The sequence below is a fragment of the Bos taurus genome, chromosome X (genome assembly GCF_002263795.3).
Source record: "Bos taurus isolate L1 Dominette 01449 registration number 42190680 breed Hereford chromosome X, ARS-UCD2.0, whole genome shotgun sequence".
NCBI lineage: Eukaryota > Metazoa > Chordata > Mammalia > Artiodactyla > Bovidae > Bos > Bos taurus.
In genome coordinates, this window is record NC_037357.1 from 85,785,685 (window position 1) to 85,806,777 (window position 21,093).

Here is a 21,093-nt window from a genome sequence, read left to right on the forward strand (position 1 = left end):
AAGTGCAGCTATGATCTCTCGACATTACATATTAAACAAAGAAGACTGTTAGTTGGAGAGACCTTGGTTAAGGGCCTTGGAACCTGAGGAGTGACACAGTGGTGATTTCCCTGAGTTTTCTTCTTGTTCCATGTATCTTGGACTCGGTGATGGAGAATTTGGCAATCCAGAATGCCAAATGGTGCAGATAAAAATAGCCCCAAGAAAGTCTGCTCTCTCTAGCCAAAGTACCAGGAAAGGGGCAATGTAACAAGGGAGAAAAAATTAGATAATTACTGCCCAATCCCCATTCCCATCAGTAAAGGCTAAACAGGGAGTCCTGGTTTTCATCCCTGCCTGGGAATAATGAGGCCCCTCTCTGACAAGTGTAAATTTAGGCCACTGTAAATTTGGGGGGCGGTCCTGAACTTCTATCCCCAACCCAGTAATGAGGTGCCTTTTTTGTCTCCCCACCAGGATGGCGAAAGAGATAGTCTGGTGCGGAGCATGAAATTCCACATCCACCCAGCAGCAGCAAGATGCTTGTCCCCTCTGGGGTGTCAAAAGAGGCCAAGTAGTGACCTGAACTTCCATCTCCACCTGGCAGTAAAAAGGAGATTCTCCTTTTTTTTTTGGTAGAACAGTATTGGAGGGAGCTTGCTAAAAAACAGGATTTAAATAGTATCCAGAATCTCAGAGTTCCCAAAATATCCAGGACATAACTGAAAATCAGGCATAATGTGAAGAAGCAGGAAAATCTCAACAGGAATGAGAAAAGACTGAGATGACACAGATGTTAGAGTTATCCACAATTGTAAAGTAGCCACCATAAAAACGCTTCAATGTATTTAAATGCAAAAATAGTCTCATAATAAAAAAGGATATAAAGAAGAACAGAATGAAAATTTTAGAACTGAAAAATATAACTAAAATTTTAATACTCAGTGGATGAGCTCAACAGCAGAATAGAGAGGACAGAGGAAAGAATTAGAGAACTAGATAAAGCAATAGAAACGATCCAATCTGAAGAACAAAAAGAAAATTGATGGGAAAAAATGAGCAGAGCCTCAGGGAAATCTGAGACTATAATAAAAGATCTGGCATTCATGTCATCAGAGTCCCAGGGGAGAGGAGAAAGTATGGGGCTGAAAAGTATTTGAAAAAATTATAGCTGAAAATTTCTCAAATTTTGTAAAAGATATAAACAGAGTTTCAAGATGCTGAGCAAACCCCAAAAGGATAAGCCAAAGAAATTATACCAAGACACATTATAGTCTCACTTCAGAAAACTTAAAGACATAGAAAGAATCTTGAAGTCAGCAAGCGAGAAATGATACCTTACCTATAGGGGAAAAATACATTGACAGCATCTGAAACCATGGTAGAGAGAGGCGGCACAACATTTTTCAAGTGCTGAAAGAAAAGAACTGTCCACTCTGAGTTTCATACCTGGCAAAATTATCCTTAAGAAATGAAATATCATGGCAAATAAATACATGAAAAGATGCTTAGCATCATTAATTATCAAGGAAATGCAAGTCAAAACTACAATGAGATACTACCTCATACTCACTAGGATGGCTAGATCCAAAAACTCAGATAATAACAAGTGCTGGTGAAGATGTGGAGAAATTGAAAACTTCACACACTGGGAATGTAAACTAGTGTGGCTGCTTTAGAGAACAGTCTGGCAGTTCCTCAAATGATTAAACAGAAATTCTGCTCCTAGGTGTATGTATACTTGAGATAAATGAAAATATATGTCCACATAAAAATGTTTACAGGCAGTATTACTTATAACAGCCAAAGGGTGGAAACAATCCAAATGTACATTGGCTGATAAAGGAATAAACATAATGCGGTACACTTGAACAATGGAATACTATTCAGGAATGAAAAGGAATGAATACTGATACATGTTACATGTCCATGCTACACTTCTTCCCTATTTGCCTACTTACATATATACCTAATGAGCTATCATATGGACTGGTGACTTTCTACTTTATTCAGTGGGTTGTAACCTATTATTATCATGATTTATTTTGCTATTGTCCCAGACTTGGCCAGAGGGAGTTTCTTGAAAACATTATGCTGAGTGAAAGATGTCAGACACAAAGATCGCATGTTATATGATTCAATTAATGTGAAATGTCCAGAATAGTGAAGTCTATAGAGACAGAAAGCATATTAGTGATTGCTTAGTGTTGGAGGAGGCAGGGAGGTGAGGTGGAGGAGAGTGGTGGCTAAAGGGTATGAGGTTTCTATCTGAGGTGATGAAAATGTTCTAAAATTGATTTTAGTGATGGTTGCACATATCCATAAACATGCAAAAAACACTGAATTGGACACTTTAAATGAGTAAATTGTATGGTAGGTGAATTATATCTCAATAAAGCTGTTACTAAGAAAGAAGACACAAAGGGGGAAATCAAGATATTCTCAGATGAAGGAAAACTAAGAAAATCTGTTGGCAGCAGATGTACCCTTAAAGGAAGCTTTTTAAATAGGAAGGAGATGATAAAAGAAGTCCTGCACCATCAGGAAAGAAGAAGAATGGAAAAAGAAAAAATATGAATAAATACAATAGACTTTCCTTTTCCTGTTGGGTTTTCTAAATTACATTTGAAGGTCAAAGCAAAAAGTATAACATTTTTATGATGTGGATCTCCATGTATAGAGGAAATATTTAAGATATTAGTAACAGGTGAGGGTAAAGGGACTTAAAGGGGAACTAAGTTTTCTACACTTCACTCTAACTGATAAAATGTCAACACCAGTAGAGACCTATACAGTGATGGAATAATTCTGTATCCAGATTATTACACAGGAATCTACACATGTGGAAAATGTCAGAGAATAACAAGCACACTGCAGAAATGTCAGTTTCTCGCTTGTGATAATTGTACTCTAGTGATACAGGATGTAACCACTGGGGGAAACTGGGTAAAGGGTTACATGAGACCTCTCTGTACCATCTTCACAACTTCCTGTAAACTTATAATTATTTCCAAATAGAAAGTTTTAACAAACTACTAAATTACCCTCAGAAAGACTGGAGTAGGAGCACAGCAAAAAAGATCAAGATGTTATTAAAAAGGAGCCTTCACAGGGGTTCCCTGGTGGTCTAATGGTTAGGATTCCAGGCTTTCACTGCTGTGGCCCGGGTTCAGTCCCGGGTCAGACTGAGATCCTGCAAGTTGTGCAGCACAGCCAAAAACAAAAACAAACAAACAAAAAAGCAAAAGGAGCGTTCACTTCTTTCCTGTTTATCTGCCTACCTGTGTACCTACCTACCTATTATAGGGACTGGTCACTTTCTACTTTATTCAGTAGATAATAATCTATTACTATTATGATTTCTTTTGCTACTCAAATTGTCCCAGATTTGACCAGAGGGAGATCCTTAAAAGTGGCTCCTTTGTCATTCTGACATGTTCCCATCTTTTGAGTGCTTCATTACTTCCCAGCATAATGAGTTCTTCTATAATCATTTTGTACTTTTCTCTGTTCTAACCCTGGAGTAAGTCATTTCTCCAAGAAGTTCTAGTTCCTATTAGTGACAAATGGTAAATCAAGGTGTACTCATTGTGCCTCGCATATAATCATCCTTTCAGCACTCAGAGCAAGGAATGTTCTTCCTTATATGAGACTGCCAACTAATCAATATAGAAGAAATGATGGAATCAGAAAAACACCATTAGGAAAACAACACAGTTATTAATTGCTACAGGCAAGAATCGTTGCTTGATGCTATAATCAATGGACAAAAGCATGAGAAGCAGGATATTCACATAGTCCCAAAGTATTTTCCCACAAAATACTGGGTTGGCCAAAAAGTTCATTCAGGGTTTTCCACAAAATGTTACAGAAAAACTCAAACGAACTTTTTGGCCAACCCAATAGTTATTCATTACAAAGAGAAAGATAGTAACTTTATATAGTACCTGACCGGCAACATCTTAGCCAGGTGATCAAAGTTAACATTATCAATAAAGGACAAATTAATATTGAATGCTTGCTGATATGACACACTGAGAACACAGCATCATTTCTGTGATATTCCTGACAAAAATGAATACCCTGAATCTAATTATGAGGAAGCAAGAAACAAACCCAAATTGAGGGACATTCTTCCAAATGATGAGTGTCATGAAAGTCAAGGAAGGGCTAGAACTCTTTCAGAAAGGCTAAAGGGACATGAGAACTAACACAATACATGTGCCTGGACTGGATCCTAAATCGGGCAGAAATGCCAAAAAGGACGTATTGTGACAATTGGGGAAACTATTTACAAATGGTATGTTAGTAGAGAATTGATGCTTTCAAACTGTGGTGCTGGAGAAGATTCTTGAGATCCCTTGGACTACAAGGAGAGAAATCAATCCTAAAGGAAATCAACCCTGAATATTCATTAGAAGGACTGATGCCTAAGCTGAAGCTCCAATATTTTGGACACCTGATGTGAAGAGCCGACTCATTGGAAAAGACTCTGATGCTGGGAAAGACTGAAGGCAAAAGTAGAAGGGGGTTACAGAGGATGAGATGGTTAGATAGCATCACTGACTCAACGGACATGAATCTGAGCAAACTACTGAAGATAGTGGACAGAGGAGCCTTTGTGTTCATGGGGTCGCAAAGAGTCAGACACAACTTAGTGATTGAACAACATCATACACATAAATACATTAATTGAGAAGAGAAAGCAAATGTGGCAAAATGTTAACAGTTAGTGATTTGGGGTGAAAGGCAAAAGAATCAAGAGTTTCAAAATGATCAATGCTTTAAAACTCAGGAGAAAACATAGGTGAACATTCGTTTAAGGCAAGGAGTTCCTAAACAGGACAGAAAATGCACTAAGTATCAAGACAAGATCTAGTGATTCAGCTATGAGGAAATGAGGAGCCTTTATTCATTGAAAGACCCTTTGTTCTTTGGGGGCCCTTATTAGTAAGTGTGCAGGGACACAGAGCAGGCACAGAACTCACAGTACCTGCTCCACCACCAGCAGCTCCAGAGGCAGATCCACAAGCACTGGACCATGCCCAGCACTTCTCCACCCACCAGTTCTCCTGAGCACAGCCTCAAAGGTTGCCAAGAGGAGGAACTCCACCGCAGCCTCTAGCCACACACCTGACCTGCTCTCCCTCACTGCCCAAGGGCACTTACCCAGGGGAAGTCCCAGGGTCAGGCTGGAGGGAAGCTCTCATTCTGCCTGCCCACCCTCCTGATCCTTGTTCTCTTGCCTGTGACCTGAGCCAGGACAGACTGGGAGGTGTGTAGGTGACACAGGGGAGGAGCCTCAGATGTGGGGGAGGGGTGGCTACTTGCCAACTAGTGTGGAAAATTTTAAATATTCTACCATTTGGCATTGTTAAACATTTTTTTAAAAAACTTTTTCATTGAATGATAGTTAATTTACAATGTTGTGTTAGTTTCAGGTATACAGCAAACATATATATATATATTCATATATATGTATGTATTATATATACATATATGTATTCTTTTTCAAACATTGTGAAACATTTTAACAACTCTGACAGCCCAAGCTGGCAGACAAAAAGACCATCTTCACCTGTCTCTCCCTCCCTTGGATTCACACAGGGAAAGTGTACAAAGATCTTGCCAGGCACAGATGCCCCACTTCCATCCCTTTTCCCACCAAAATAAGACACTTTTTTGGACTCTACCCTGGTTGGAAGGGGTTATGTGAGGTGATGGACAGGGGGTTTTGGAGCTAGCAATTAGGATACAAAGTTGCTAATACAGACCCATCCAGATTCTAGCCTCACCAGCCACATATGAAAAGGTATGGTTTTCTGGCCCATTTCCACCATGGAGGATGGCCTGTGTCTCTGCCACCATCAGAACCCCTACAGGGACTTCCTCATCCTATGTGAGGATCCCTGCTAAGCCCCTGATGGCTCGCCAGTGAACCACACAGCAGTGTCTCCCTTCAGGGTCATCTGTGTCCCAGAACTCTCTGCACTCTCAGCCCTGCGGCACGCTATGCTGCCAGGATCTGTCACTCACTGCCCATTTTGTCCCTGGCCATCTGCTCTGTCCCACCCTGCAGTCAGCCTGCTGGGGCTCAGTCCTCCAGCTTCAGGGCTGCTCTCACTCCTGCCCCAGCACACTTCTCTGTCACCTCCTGTGAGATGATCCTGCCCTTCTAAACCCTATCCCAGCCTAGCAGACGTGTTCTCAGGCCACTTACTAGGCTGCCTGAAAGTGTGCAATGTAGTTCACTCTGCCCTTACTCAGAGCTAGATACCCAACCTCTCTGCATGTTCCTACTTAGCTGGGGGTGCCCTGGTCTTTCCTGCTCCCTCTGGCTGTTTCCCTTCTCATCAGATTGTTCTCTGTGTACTCCCCCCTCCGTCTTTCCCTGCTTACCCTGCCCACTCCTGTCCCCTGACTTCTCCTACTCCTTCTACTGGTTCTTGTTTCCTCTGCATGGTCCCCATTCTGACTCTTCCTTGGTCCCTGTTTACTGTTCCCTCTAAATGTTTCTTGTTATTTCTGAGTGTCCTCTGGTCTCTTTCCTGATGCCTCTGTTTATTGCTTCCTCTGATGGTCCCTTGTTTCGTTGTTCCATGCCTCCTATTTCTTCTTCCCTCCGACTGATCCCTGGTGCCCCTGACTGTCCTGTGTTCCCTTTGGCAGCTGTCCCTCTAGCTGATCCTTAGTCTGTGGCACCATTATGGTTGTGCCCAGTCCATCTGACTACTCCCTAGTCCTGATGAGGCTTTCTCATTTCTTCTAGTTGATACAGACTGACTGCCCTTTGAGTTTTCTGACTTCTCTCTAGACTCAATTCTTTCCTGTCCCTTAGGCTGTCCTGGAATGCATTTCTAATATGCTCTCATCTGATGCTCCTGTGTCTGGTCCATGGACCACACTATGTGGAGCACTGGTCTACCTGGCTCCTAGTCTAGGCTCTTGATCATCAGTGTATACTACTTCTGTGTGCTCTGTGACACTGTACTTTCATCTTCTCCATCACTTGCATTATGTCTGACCTTCGGTTCCTTTGACTGTTTCTTAGGCAAGGTGAACAACTGTCCCAGTATGCCCAGGACTTTCCCTGTTTTAGCACTGAAGCCCCACATCCCAGGAAGCCACTGTTGCCCTATCCCTCTGGAACTCTGGATGTCTTCTGGCTCCGGCAACTCTCTATTAACCCCAGTGCCCACTACATGGGGCCTCTGGCTTTGGGAATGGATACTATGCCTTCCAGCTCTTCTCTAGTTCCTCTAGTTGTTCGCTAGTAAGTTGGGCTACTATCCAATACCAGATACACTTTTGATGCCCACTGTTCTGTTCCCTAGTCCTCCGGTTAGGCCCCAGAACTTCTAGAGCACACCCAGCACAGCTTTGCTGTTCCCCAGCCTCAGCGACTATTCCTTGGTGCCCCTGGTGCCCTTAGCTACTCCTCAGCTTTGGAGGCCCCTTTCTGTCTCTCCAACTGTCCCGTGGGTCTGTCACTTCCCTGCTCCTCCAACCTGTTCTATAGCTTCAGCAGCTGGTACCAGCTTCGTCCAGCTGCTGCCTACTCCCAGGCTCGTCTTTCCCATTTCTCCCCATTTCCTGACCCCCGGTACCTGTGCCTTTCCCCACCCTCTCAGATTTTCCGTCTGACCCCTGGTATCTTTGAAGTGGCTTATCTGGCAGGCTCTTACCCAACACACCAAACCTTTTTGTTTTTTCCATCTAGCTGAGTCTTTTGTTTCCTCATCCCTCTGGCTGGTCTCTGTTCCCTCTGGCTGCTATCTGATTCCTCTATCTCCTGGTTTCTCCTCCTATTTTGAAATCTTTCCGATTGTTCTCATACCTTCTGGCTCTTGTGTGCTCCCCATTATTACCACTTCTCCAGCTTAGACTACTATTTCTCGGTCTCTTTGCTGCTCTCTGGCCTCTGGCTCTTGTTTTTCCATTGCCTCTGTTTGTTCCACTGCACTCCCACCTGTCTCCTGTGCCCCTTGGCTACCTTCTGTCTGGAGTATGTGCACCATGGTCCCTCTAGATGTTCCCTGTGGCTATTCCCTATCTCTCTTTCTTTTACTGACCCCTCTTCCTGTTTTTCAGCTTCAGTCACTATTTCTTAGCCCAACTGTCTGTTCCTTACCTCCAGGGACATTTTTATTGGTTCCGTGGTATCTGCCCATTTCCTGCTTCTTGACATCTAATGAAAAAACTAAGAACTTAACAAATAAATACGTGAATAAATAACATTCACCAGGGTCTTTGTCATTTCCATTTCTTCTTGAAAAGGGGGCATAAATCTATGGTTGGCAACAAAAACCTACTATGTATCACAGGGAACTCTGCTCAACGTTATGTGGCAGCCTGGATGGGAGGGTGGTTTGGGAGAGAATGGATATATGTATATGTATGGCTGAGTCCCTTCACTGCTCACCTGAAACTACCACAACATTGTTAATTGGTTATATCCCAATGCAAAAATGCTTTTGGTGTTAAAAATATAAATTAAATTAAAAAACAAGTCTATGATTGGGAAGGAAGACATGAGTCTTGTGCCTTGCAGAGACCAGAATCATTCATCCAGAAATTCCCACACATTGGCTGGGCAAGGGGCCATGTGCAGAAGGAGTGGGGAGGACCACATTGCTGTGACCCCAACTTGTGGGTCTGTGACTGATCTGATGGAGCAGAAACCAGACAAGGACAGTTTTCCAGAGTGGAAGTGCCCTACTGTTAGGCAGCAGTTTGTCTATCATTCAATGTCCCTATACCTTTTACTCAAAATATAACTTCAGTGACTTAGGCAAAAAGATTTAAATGTAAGAATTTCACCATAGCAGTTTTCATCACAATAGAAAACCTCGAATGCCCTAAGTTCACATACAGTGGACTGGTTAAATGATAGTTTATCCAAAGGAAAAAAAGCTACTATGTTATGTATCATGTGAAGAAAAATATTTACTGTCTAGAAAATTATACTGAAGTGCAAGGCAATGGCAACTCACTCCAGTACTCTTGCCTGGAAAATCCCATGGATGGAGGAGCCTGGTGGGCTGCAGTTCATGGGGTCACTAAGAGTTGGACACGACTGAGTGACTTCATTTTCACTTTCATGCATTGGAGAAGGAAATGGCAACCCACTCCAGTGTTCTTGCCTGGAGAATCCCAGGGATGGGGGAGCCTGGTGGGCTGCCGTCTATGGGGTCGCACAGAGTCGGACACGACCGAAGTGACTTAGCAGCAGCAGCAGCAGCCAAGTTAAAAAGGAAACAACCAAATACTACAATTTCATTTTTAAACTTGAGCTGTATCATGTATATGTGTGTGGTATGTATGTACACTCTCAGCCCCACATGTGTATATCCACATACTCACATACATGCATGTACAAAGGGAAAAAACTGTAAGGAAATAAGCTAAATGGTAACAATGGTTAACTTTGACTAATGCTGAAATTATAAGTAATGTTTTATTTTCTTCTATTTGCTTACCTGCATATTCTAAATAATGAAATTATTAAATAATAAATATCAAAATAAGTTTTAAAAGCTTAATGTTATTCTAATGACCACATGATCCTGAGCCCCTGTGACAACCAGCCTGTCCCCAGAGTTGACAGTAGACTCAGGACAGTTGGAAGGAGGGAGCTGTGGGGCAGGGTCTGGCTCCCTTGTCTTCTTCTGTTTACACAATTTCCAGGAACTTTTAGTGGGAAACCTGGTCTTGGCTGGAGTGTGGGGAGGGTGGAGGACACAGTCAGGAGACCTGGCTCCAGTCCACTGCTGTCACTCAAAACCCCAGGGGCCTGGGCAAGTCATGTACCTTCCCAGGCCACTTTATTAATCTTTGAGAGGAGTAGGAAGAACTAGAAGGGCCCTAGAGACTGTGCTCACCCTACTACCCTGCCATCCTCTAAGCTCCAAAAAAGGGGACTTTTCTCCCTAGATCAGGATAGAGGTGGAATCAGCAAATCCCCAAGGATCAGCTGAGTGCGTGCACAGAGCCAGTGGGTAGTGGAGGGAATATGCTGGGCATCAGGGACAGTGTCTCCATGGCTGGGGCCAGTGGTCACTTCTAGCTGGATCTTACCCACAGACACTCTACAGGGAGCTGCTTCCCCTTCCCCCAGGCAGTGCGGCTGACCTTCCATCCCACCTTTCCTCCATCGGCTGCATCATATTTTCCACTGAAATAGGAAGTGATCTGGATGTGGGACACCAGCCATGTGGTGCTCACCCTCAGCAGGGGGATGGTGATTCATTTCAGTGGCAGCAAGTCTGGAATTTGCCCCTCCTGTCCCCGCCCTAAGTCCCTAGCAACAGGTCAGAGCCATCTCCTCACTGGATGAACTCCTGCCCCTGAAGCCCTCTCCCTCCTCACCTCACACATGCTGCCTTGTCCCTCTGCAGCCAGGTCTGGGGACCACTGGGGATAGCTCTGGATGGCTGGCATCTTCCTCAACCCTTGGGCTCTCTTGCTCACAACGCTGCTCTTCTTGAGACCCTGAGGCCAGGCTGGTCCGTGGACTCAGTGTGAGCTTCTGGGGCTGGAAGGAAGATCCTGCAGCCTTCTCTATGGGGTCTGGCCCAAGGGCTCCGCAGAGACTTCAAAAAATCTGGAAAGGCAGTGTCCATGTGGTCAATCATTCAGCATTCAGCATTCAACCCACAAACGTTTCCTGGGGGCACCAAAGAATAGTTAACACTGGATAGTGTGGGAAAGTTCAGTAACCAACACCTACATAGAATGCGGACAAAACTCATGTAAAATGAATGAGAGTTTTAATTCCAGCTCTTTTGCATTCTAGCTAGAATCTAGGGAAGTCACTTTAGTCTGAGTTTTTTCACTTTAAAACTGAGGATGAAAACACCCATCTCACAGGGCTATTAGAGTTAAATGACATGATACTTCAAAAGCACTCACTCTTATTTGGCACTGGGAAAACATCCCATTGATATTAAATATTGCTGTTATTATAAGGTGCAAGGAATGTTTTGTTAGTACTTAATTTAATTTTCAAACTCATCATATGAACTACGTTTTACTTTTTTCCTATTATTCTCTTTACCATCAGATAGAGCTGTTTGTAACTATTAAGAAATTTGCCCCTGGTCAGGGAACTAAGATCCCACAAGCCACATGGTGCAGCTATATATAAAAAAAAAATTACGCCAAGATTACTTAGATTAGGGGAAGGACAGGGATTCAAACCCAGGTCTGCCTAACTCCAAAGTACATTTTCTTTAACTACTGGGCCATATGGTATTCTATATGTGGAAGAATCACAGTAAACATTATTTCTGTTTCTTGCTGCCTTTAAAGTGCTCTGGTTGAAGGGTGACCATATCACATATGCATAAACCAATATTTTGTATAATTCAGTGTACATTCTGGGAAATTTATAGAGCCCACTCTCTTTTGCCAAAGATGGAAACATAAACTCTTTGTACCCTCTCCCCCAATTCCCATCTGGCCCTGAAAGTCAACAAGTCTGCACAGGCTCCTAAATTGGTAACCTACAATGCTTGACAAAAACTGTGTCCCAGATGGTGCCATCAACTGGTTTGCTTAGGCTCTTCAAATAATCACCAACACAGGCAACACAACCTCAATAGAAAATCAACTATTAATCTGTTCAATGGGTCCAACCTGACTTCCTGTAGGACTCCATAACTCACAGCCCATATATAGAGTCAGTGACACTCATAAACCCCTCAAAATAGACCATCACATACTAAATCAAAGGTCCTGCAATTACCAATGTTCATAGGTCCCAATCAATGACTCCTATAGGGTTGCTAAAACTGACCCCCAAAGACCTGAAATCCAAGGCTTGCAATGAATCTTTTACCACCTCAGTGTCCCAATCAGTAACTCTCATGGACTGATCAATGACTTCAGATCTCCAACTCTTATAAAACCTCAAGAATTTCTACAGAGGTCCCAATTACTTACCCACATATATCTAATTATGTTTCTTCAAGGATTTCCCAAGATTATCACTCACTGATTCAACATGAATGCAATCTATAGGCCCCAAATTATCTAATCTTCAGTTCAGTTCAGTCGCTCAGTCATGTCCGACTCTTTGTGACCTCATGGACTGCAGCATGCCAGGCCTCCCTGTCCATCACCAACTCCCGGAGTTTACTCAAACTTATGTCCATTGAGTCGGTGATGCCATTCAACCATCTCATCCTCTCTCGTCCCCTTCTCCTCCTCCCCTCAATCTTTCCCAGCATCACAGTCTTTTCAAATGAGTCAGTTCTTCGCATCAGGTGGCCAAAGTATTGGAGTTTCAGCTTCAACATCAGTCCTACCAATGAACACCCAGGACTGATTTCCTTTAGGATGGACTGGCTGGATCTCCTTGCAGTGCAAGGGGCACAGAAGTGCAGCTGAGAGGAGCTACCCCACGTCCCAGCATTAGGGTCTTTTCACATGAGTCAGTTCTTCCCATCAGGTGGCCAAAGTATTGGAGTTTCAGCTTTAGTATCAGTCCTTCCAACGAATATTCAGGACTGATTTCCTTTAGGATGGACTGGTTGGATCTCCTGGCTGTTCAAGGGACACTTAAGAGTCTTCTCCAACACCAAAGTTCAAAAAGCATCAATTCTTCAGTGCTTAGCTTACTTTATAGTCCAACTCTCACATCCATACATGACTACTGGAAAAACCATAGCCTTGACTAGACGGACCTTTGTTGGCAAAGTAATGTCTCTGCTTTTTAATATGCTGTCTAGGTTGGTCATAGCTTTTCTTTCGAGTGAGAGAGTCAATTCCTAGGCAGATTGATAAGAAGTCTGGGGTCCCCAAGGAGGAGAAAGGGGCCTGGGGCTCTCAAAGCGGAGATCGGGCTCTGGAATTCTCAAGGAGGAGGAAAGGACAAACATCTTTTTTTCTCTACATTCCTTAGTCTTAGTGACATAATACATTTTTTCTTTAAGTCTGAAACTGATGATTACACCACAAACAGCTCAGTTTGAACTCTGTACTAGTGATTATACAACAGCAGTGTATCCTGACTGAGGACAGTTTCTCCTTCCTGAAAACCTGTAAATTATGGGACTGGGTCTGGTAAAATTTTCACAGACTTGAGACATTCTTTTGATTTACTGTAATAATTAATTAAAAACTATATAACTCCCTTGCTAACACCTGCGAGGGGGTGGCATTCTCCATCCCCCTTCTGATATCTATGTCAGAAGCTTTCTCTGTCCCTTTTCTTACTTTAATAAAACTCTGCTACACAAAAGCTCTTAAGTGATCAAGCCTGGTTCCTGGTCCCAAAGTTAAATCTTCTTCGGAGATCACGAATTGGACATTGTTCACCATAAGCTATCACAAGGAGCAAGCGTCTTTTAATTTCATGGCTGCAGTCACCATCTGCAGTGATTCTGGAGCCCCCCAAAATAAAGCCTGTCACTGTTTCCATTGTTTCCCCATCTATTTGCCATGAAGTGATGGGACCAGATGCCATGATCTTAGTTTTCTGAACGTTGAATTTTAGCCAACTTTCTCATTCTCCTCTTTCACTTTCATCAAGAGGCTCTTTAGTTCTCTTTCACTTTCTGCCATAAGGGTGGCATCATCTGCATATCTGAAGTTATGGATATTTCTCCTGGCAATCTTGATTCCAGCTTGGGCTTCCTCCAGCCCAACATTTTGCATGATGTACTCTGCATTTAAGTTAAATAAGCAGGGTGACAATATACAGCCTTGACGTACTCCTTTCCCGATTTGGAACCAGTCTGCTGTTCCACGTCCAGTTCTAACTGTTGCTTCTTGACCTGCATACAGATTTCTCAAGAGGCAGGTCAGGTGGTCTGGTATTCCCATCTCTTTACGAATTTTCTGCAGTTTGTGGTGATCCACACAGTCAAAGGCTTTGGCATAGTCAATGAAGCAGAAGTAGATGTTTTTCTGGAACTCTCACTTTTTCAATGATCGAATGGATGTTGGCAATTTGATCTCTGGTTCCTCTGCCTTTTCTAAATCTAGCTCGAACAACTGGAAGTTCTCGGTTCACGTACTGTTGAAGCCTGGCTTGGAGGATTTTGAGTATTACTTTGCTAACGTGTGAGATGACTGTAATTGTGCGGTAGTTTGAGGATTCTTAGGCATTGCCTTTCTTTGGGATTGGAATGAAAACTGACCTTTTCCAGCTAATCTTATTGGACTTTAACTCCATGATCCTCCCCGACAAAAATCCTTGCAATCCTTCACTCCCAGAGGAACCAAATCAACCCCAAATCTGGTTTGGCACTGAATTTAAAGGGTAAAAAGAAACCTTAAAATGCTGCCAGGGGGGACTTCCCTGGTGGTCTATTGACTAAGACTCCATGCTCCCAATGCAGGGAGTCTGGGTTTGATCCCTGGTCAGAGAACTAGATCCCACATGCTGGAACTAAGAGTTTGCATGCTGCAACTAAAGATCCTGAATGCTACAACTAATACTGAAGATATCAGGTGCCACAACTAAGCCCCAGTGCAACCAAATTTTATAAATAAATAAATACATAAAAATAATATCACATGAAAAGCTTCCATTAAAAGAATAGTTGTAAAAAAATGCTCCCAAGCAGAAACAACATGCTATTTACAATGGAAAGGGATCACAATGGCACTAGACTTATTTGCAACAATTAAAACCATAATAGACAAAAAACATCTAAAAATTATTGAGATAAAGGGATTGAGATTTAAGAATTTAAAACACGCTCAATACCATTCTTCTGTCAGAGCAAAACACAATTTTAGACATACAAACATTTACAGTATTATATGGCAATATTAGCATCTTAGGAGAATACTCAAGGGAATAGTGTAAACAATTACAAAGTAAATAGTAATAGAAAACTCAAAATTGGAGGAATGCACTTTTGAGAAATGATTATTGCAATTGATATATACTTATAACTGAGTAAAGAAAAATAATGTAATTGGGAATTTGGAACAAATAACATTGTTACTTTGTGGCTCAGCTGGTAAAGAATCTGCCTGCAATGCAGGAGACCTGGCTTCGATCCTTGGGTTGGGAAGATCCCCTGGAGAAGGGAAAGGCTACCCACTCCAGTATTTTGGCCTGGAGAATTCCATGGACTGTATAGTCCATGTTGTCACAAAGAGTACCACACAACTGAATGACTTTCACTTCACTATTATTAAGTGGAAAAAATTTAAATAACTTATCCAAGGTCACATAGATTGTAAGTCTTACTCCAGAGCCTGTTCTCTTAATCATTAAGTTATACCACCAGTATTCATGTATGGATGTGAGAAAGCAAAAGTGAAGTCGCTCAGTTATTTCCAACTCTTTGCAACCCCATGGACTGTAGCCTACCAGGCTCTTCCATCCATGGGATTTTCCAGGCAAGAGTACTGGAGTGGGTTGCCATTTCCTTCTCCAACAGATATGAGAGTTGGACCAAAAAGAAGGCTGAGTGCTGAAGAATTGATGCTTTAGAACTGTGGTGATGGAAAAGACTCTTGAGAGTCCCTTGGACAGCAAGGAGATCAAACCAGTAAATCCTAAAGGAAATCAATCCTGAAATATTCATTGGAAGGATTGATGCTGAAGCAGAAGCTCCAATACTTTGGTCACCTGATGCAAACAGGCGACTCATTGGAAAAGACCCGGATGTTTGGAAAGACTAAAAGCAAAAGGAGAATGGGTTGGCAGAGGATGAGATGGTTAGATAGCATCACTGACTCAATGGACATGAACTTGAGCAAACTCCGGGAGATAATGGAGAACAGAGGAGCCTGGTGCTACAGTCCATGGGATCACAAACAGTCATACACAACTTAGTGACTGAAGAAAAACAACAACAAATGCTGAAAACTATAAAAGGCTGATGAGGCAAATCAACAAAGATCTATATAAATGTATAGGTACTGTGTCTATGGCATGGTAAAAATACCAATTCTCCACTAGTTGATCTGCAGATTTAATACAATTTCTACCAAAACCTCAGCAAGAATTTTTTGTAGATATAGGCAAAATTATTCTAAAATCTGTGTGAAAAGACAAAGGATATACAATAGAGAACAGTTAAAGCAATTCTGACAAAGAATTAAGTGGGAGAAATCAACATAGTTGATTTCAATACTTTTTATTTACCCCGGGTGGCGCTAGTGGTAAAGTGCCCGACTGCCAATACAGAAGACTTAACAGACGTGGGTTTGATCTCTGGGTTGGGAAGATTCCCTGGAGGAGGGCACAGCAACCCACTCCAGTATTCTTGCATGGAGAATCCTATGGACAGAGGAGCCTGGCCGGCCATAGTCCATAGGGTGGCAAAGAGATGGATATGACTGAAGCAACTTAGGACGCACACATAGGAATCAAGACAATGGGGTATAGATGAATGGATAGGCACATAGACCAATGGAACAGAATCAGTTCAATTCAGTTCAGTTCAGTTCAGTTGCTCCGTAGTGTCTGACTCTTTGCGACCTCATGGACTGCAGCATGCCAGGCCTCCCTGTCTGTCACCAACTCCTGGAGTTTACTCAAACTCATGTCCATTGAGTCGATGATGCCATCCAACCATCTCATTTTCTTTTGTCTCCTTCTCCTCCCACTTTCAGTCTTTCCCAGTATCAGGGTATTTTGCAATGAATCAGTTCTTCCTATCAGGTGGCCAAAGTATTGGAGTTTCAGCTTTAGCATCAGCCCTTCCAATGAATATTCAGGACTGATTTCCTGTAGGATGGACTGGTTGGATCTCCTTGCAGTCCAAGGGGCCTCAAGAGTCTTCTCCAACACCACAGTTCAAAAGTATCAAATCTTCAGCACTCAGCTTTCTTTATAGTCCAACTCTCACATCCATACATGACCACTGGAAAAACCATAGCTTTGACTAGACGGACCTTTGTTGGCAAAATAATGTCTTTGCTTTTTAACATGTTGTCTAGGTTGGTCATAACTTTTCTTCCAAGGAGTAAGCGTCTTTTAATTTCATGGTTGCAGTCACCATATGTGGTGATTTTAGAGTCCCAAAGAATAAAGTCTGTCTCTGTTTCCCCATCTATTTCCCATGAAGTGATGGGGCCAGATGCCATGATCTTAGTTTTCTGAATGTTGAGCTTTAAGCCAACTTTTTTACTCTCCTCTTTCACTTTCATCAAGAGGCTCTTTAGTTTTTCTTTGCTTTCTGCCATAAGGGTGGTGTCATCTGCATATCTGAGGTTACTGATATTTCTCCCAGCAATCTTGATTCCAGCTTGTGCTTCTTCCAGCCCAGCGTTTCTCATGATGTACTCTGCATATAAGTTAAATGAGCAGGGTGACAGTATACAGCCTTGACGTACTCCTTTCCCTATTTGGTACCAGTCTGTTGTTCCATGTCCAGTTCTAACTGTTGCTTCCTGACCTGCATACAGATTTCTCAAGAGGCAGGTCAGGTAGTCTGGTATTCCCATCTCTTTAATAATTTTCTACAGTTTGTGATGATCCATACAGTCAAATGCTTTGGAGTAGTTAAGAATTTTCTACAGTTTGTGGTGATCCACACAGTCAAAGACTTTGGCATAGTCAATGAAGCAGAAGTAGATGTTTTTCTGGAACTCTCTTGCTTTTTTGATGATCCAATGGATGTTGGCAATTTGATCTCTGGTTCCTCTGCCTTTTCTAAATCCAGCTTGAACATCTGGAAGTTCATGGTTCACGTACTGTTGAAGCTTGGCTTGGAGAATTTTGAGCATTACTTTACAAGTGTGTGAGATGAGTGCAATTGTGCAATAGTTTGAGGATTCTTTGGCATTGCCTTTCTTTGGGATTGGAATGAAAACTGATATTTTCCAGTCCTGTGACCACAGATGAGTTTTCCAAATTTGCTGGCATATTGAGTGCAGTACTTTCACAGCATCATCTTTCAGGATTTGAAATAGCTCAACTGGAATTCCATCACCTCCACTAGCTTTGTTCATAGTCATGCTTTCTAAGGCCCACTTGACTTTGCATTCCAGGATGTGTGGCTCTAGGTGAGTGATCACACCATGGTGATTAGCTGGGTCGTAAAGATCTTTTTTGTATAGTTCTGTGTATTCTTGCCACCTCTTCTTAATTTCTTCTGCTTCTGTTAGGTCCATACCATTTCTGTCTTTTATTGTGCCCATTTTTGCATGAAATGTTCCCTTGGTATCTCTAATTTTCTTGAAGAGATCTCTAGTCTTTCCTATTCTATTGTTTTCCTCTATTTCTTTGCACTGATCACCGAGGAAGGCTTTCTTATCTCTCCTTGCTATTCTTTGGAACTCTGCATTCAAATGGGTACATCTTTCCTTTTCTCCTTTGCTTTTCACTTCTCTTCTTTTTACAGCTATTTGTAAGGCCTTCTCAGACAGCCATTTTCCCGCTGCTCCAGTGCCTACCATCTTGCTGAGGTTTCTCTGATCTTGGGCATGGGGTATCTCCTTACAGCCGCTCCAGCGAAGCACATGGAACAGAATAGAGGACACAGATATCGCCTCCTACAAATACAGTCATGTAAATTTTTTTACAAAGGTACAAAACCAATTCAATATCTTTTCAACAAATGGTGCTAGAGTAATTGGATATTGACAAGCAAACAAACAAACAACAACAACAAGACATAAAACAAAAAAAATAAACCCAAATTAATCTCATTCTAATTGTTACACTGGGGTTTCCATAGTGGCTCAGCAGTGAAGAATCTGCCTGCAATGCAGGAGATGCTGGTTCAATCCCTGGGTAGGGAAGATCCCTTGAAAGATGGCATGGCAATCCACTCCAGTATTCTTGCCTGGAGAATCCCATGGACAGAGGAGCCTGGTGGGCTAGTCCATAGGGTTGCAAAGAGTTGGTCAGATATGACTGAAGCAACTGAGCACAAGAATGCATAAAAAATTAACCCAAAATGGATCATAGATTTATGTGTAAAATGTAAAACTGTTGGAAGCGAACAGAAGAGAAAATTGTCAGGACTTAGGGCTTAGTGAAGAGTTCTTAGTATGACACCAAAAACATGATTTAAAAAAAATAGATAAGTTTATCAAAATTAAAAATTGTAGCTCTGCAAAAGACACTCTTAAGAGGATGAAATGACAAGCTGCATACTGAGAGAAAATATTCACAAACCCCTTATTTGACAAAAGACTAATACTTATAACATATAAAGAACTAAATGGACAAAAGACATGAAGAGATATTTCACCAAAGAGAATATGTGGAGGGCAAATAAGCACATGGGAATATGTTCAACATCCACAGACAAGCATATTCTAAAATTTATATGGAAAGACAAGACCCCTAGAATAGCTAAACCAGTCTTTTTTTTTTTTGCCATGCCATGTGGCAAGCAGGATCTTAGTTCCCAAAACAGGAATTGAACCCACACCTTCTGCAGTAGACTTGAGAGTTCAGTGGACCCAGAGCTAAACCAGTCTTAACAAGGAAGAATAAAGTGGGAGAATCATCCTAATAAATATTAAAAGTTTACTACATGGATTATTAATCAAAAACTGATTTGGGCAGAGGGACAGACACATATCAATGGAACAGAATAGAGGATGCAGAAATAGCCCCACATAAGCATGACCAACTGATTTTTTTTTTTTTACAAACAGGTAAAACAACTCAATGGTGCTAGAACAATTGTACATCCAGAGCAACCTTCCAGGCTGAATATAGATGTTCTGTGAGGAAGGCATGTCCAGAGAGGTCATGGAAGCTCTGTACCTTTCCCCCTATAAGTTGCCCTGTGGATCCCTTCCATCTGGCTGTTCCTGAGTTGTATCTTTATAATAAACTGGTAAACAGTTTTTTCTTGATATCTGAGCTATTCTAGCAATTACTAAACCTTAGGAAGAGGTGCTGGGAAACCCCAATTTATAGCCAGTAAATCAGAAGTATGGGTGGCCTGGGACTTGCAGTGACTGGCATCTGAAGTGGGGGCAGTGGGATTGAGCCCTTTAATTTATGGGATCTGATGCTAACTCCAGATGGTTGTTGTTTAGTTGATAAGTCATGTTTGACTCTGAGACCCCATGGACTGTAGCCCACCAGGCTTCTCTGCCCATGGGATTTCCCTGGCAAGAATACTGGTAGGCAGTGTCAAAATAGAAAGATGGTAACGATAACCTTATATGCGAGACAGCAAAAGAGACACAGATGTATAGAACAGTCTTTTGGACTCTGTGGGAGAAGGCGAGGGTGGGATGATTTGAAAGAATAGCATTGAAACATGTATATTATCATATGTGAAACAGGATCGCCAGTCCAGGTTCGATGCATGAGACAGGGTGCTCAGGGCTGGTGCACTGGGATGACCCAGAGGGATGGGATGGGGAGGGAGGTGGGAGGGGGGGCTCAGGATGGGGAATACACGTATACCCATGGCTGACTCATGTCAATGTATGGCAAAACCACCTCAATATTGTAAAGTAAAAAGCTTCCAATTAAAATAAATAAGTTAAAAAATTGAGTTGTTGGACATTCAGTTGGTGTCAGAGAATCAGAGTTTTTAGATTGGACGCCAAAAGCATAATCCATAAAAGCAAACACTGATAAACTGGGTCTTGTCAAAAATTTAAAAACCTTTGCTCTGGAAAAGACCAGAGGATGGAAAAGATGAAGAGAATGAAAAGACAAGCTACTGACTGTGAACAATACGTGAAGATAACATATCTGACAAAAGACTGGTATGTAGAATATATAAAACACTCTCAAAGCTCAACAGTAAAATCATCCAAACAATTCAATTAGAAAATACTAACAGACATTTCACCAAAGAGGATACATAGATGGCAAATAAGCATATGAAAATAGTTCCCCTATTATCTACCAGGGAAATGCAAATGAAAACTACAATGAGATATCACTACACATATATCAGAATAGCTAAAATAAATACTGACAATGCAAAACACTGGTGAGGATGCAGAATAACTGGATCTCTCTTACATTGCTGAAAAAACGTCAAAAGTTTATATACTATATGATTTGATCAATATAACAATTTTGAAGTGACAAAATTTTAGACATGGAGAACAGATCAGTGGTTTCCAAGGGTTAGTAGAGACAAGAGGTGAACAGTGTGGTTATAAAAGGGCAAGGCTAGGGATCACTGTGATATTGGAACCATTCAGTATTTTGACTAT

At 42.0% G+C, this 21,093-nt stretch overlaps 1 protein-coding gene across 4 annotated transcripts in view; it reads right to left on the bottom strand.

Annotated features, from left to right (window-relative positions):
* Positions 1-21,093, bottom strand: part of ZNF41 (zinc finger protein 41) — a 46,718-nt gene that overhangs the window by 19,650 nt on the left and 5,975 nt on the right. For all 4 annotated transcript variants that reach the window (XM_010821923.4, XM_010821921.4, XM_059883757.1 and 1 more), the window contains one exon: positions 10,348-10,582. In XM_010821923.4, coding sequence (XP_010820225.1) covers positions 10,348-10,419 — 72 coding nt within the window. In that variant the 5' untranslated portion in view covers positions 10,420-10,582. The remainder of the gene's footprint in view (positions 1-10,347; positions 10,583-21,093) is intronic.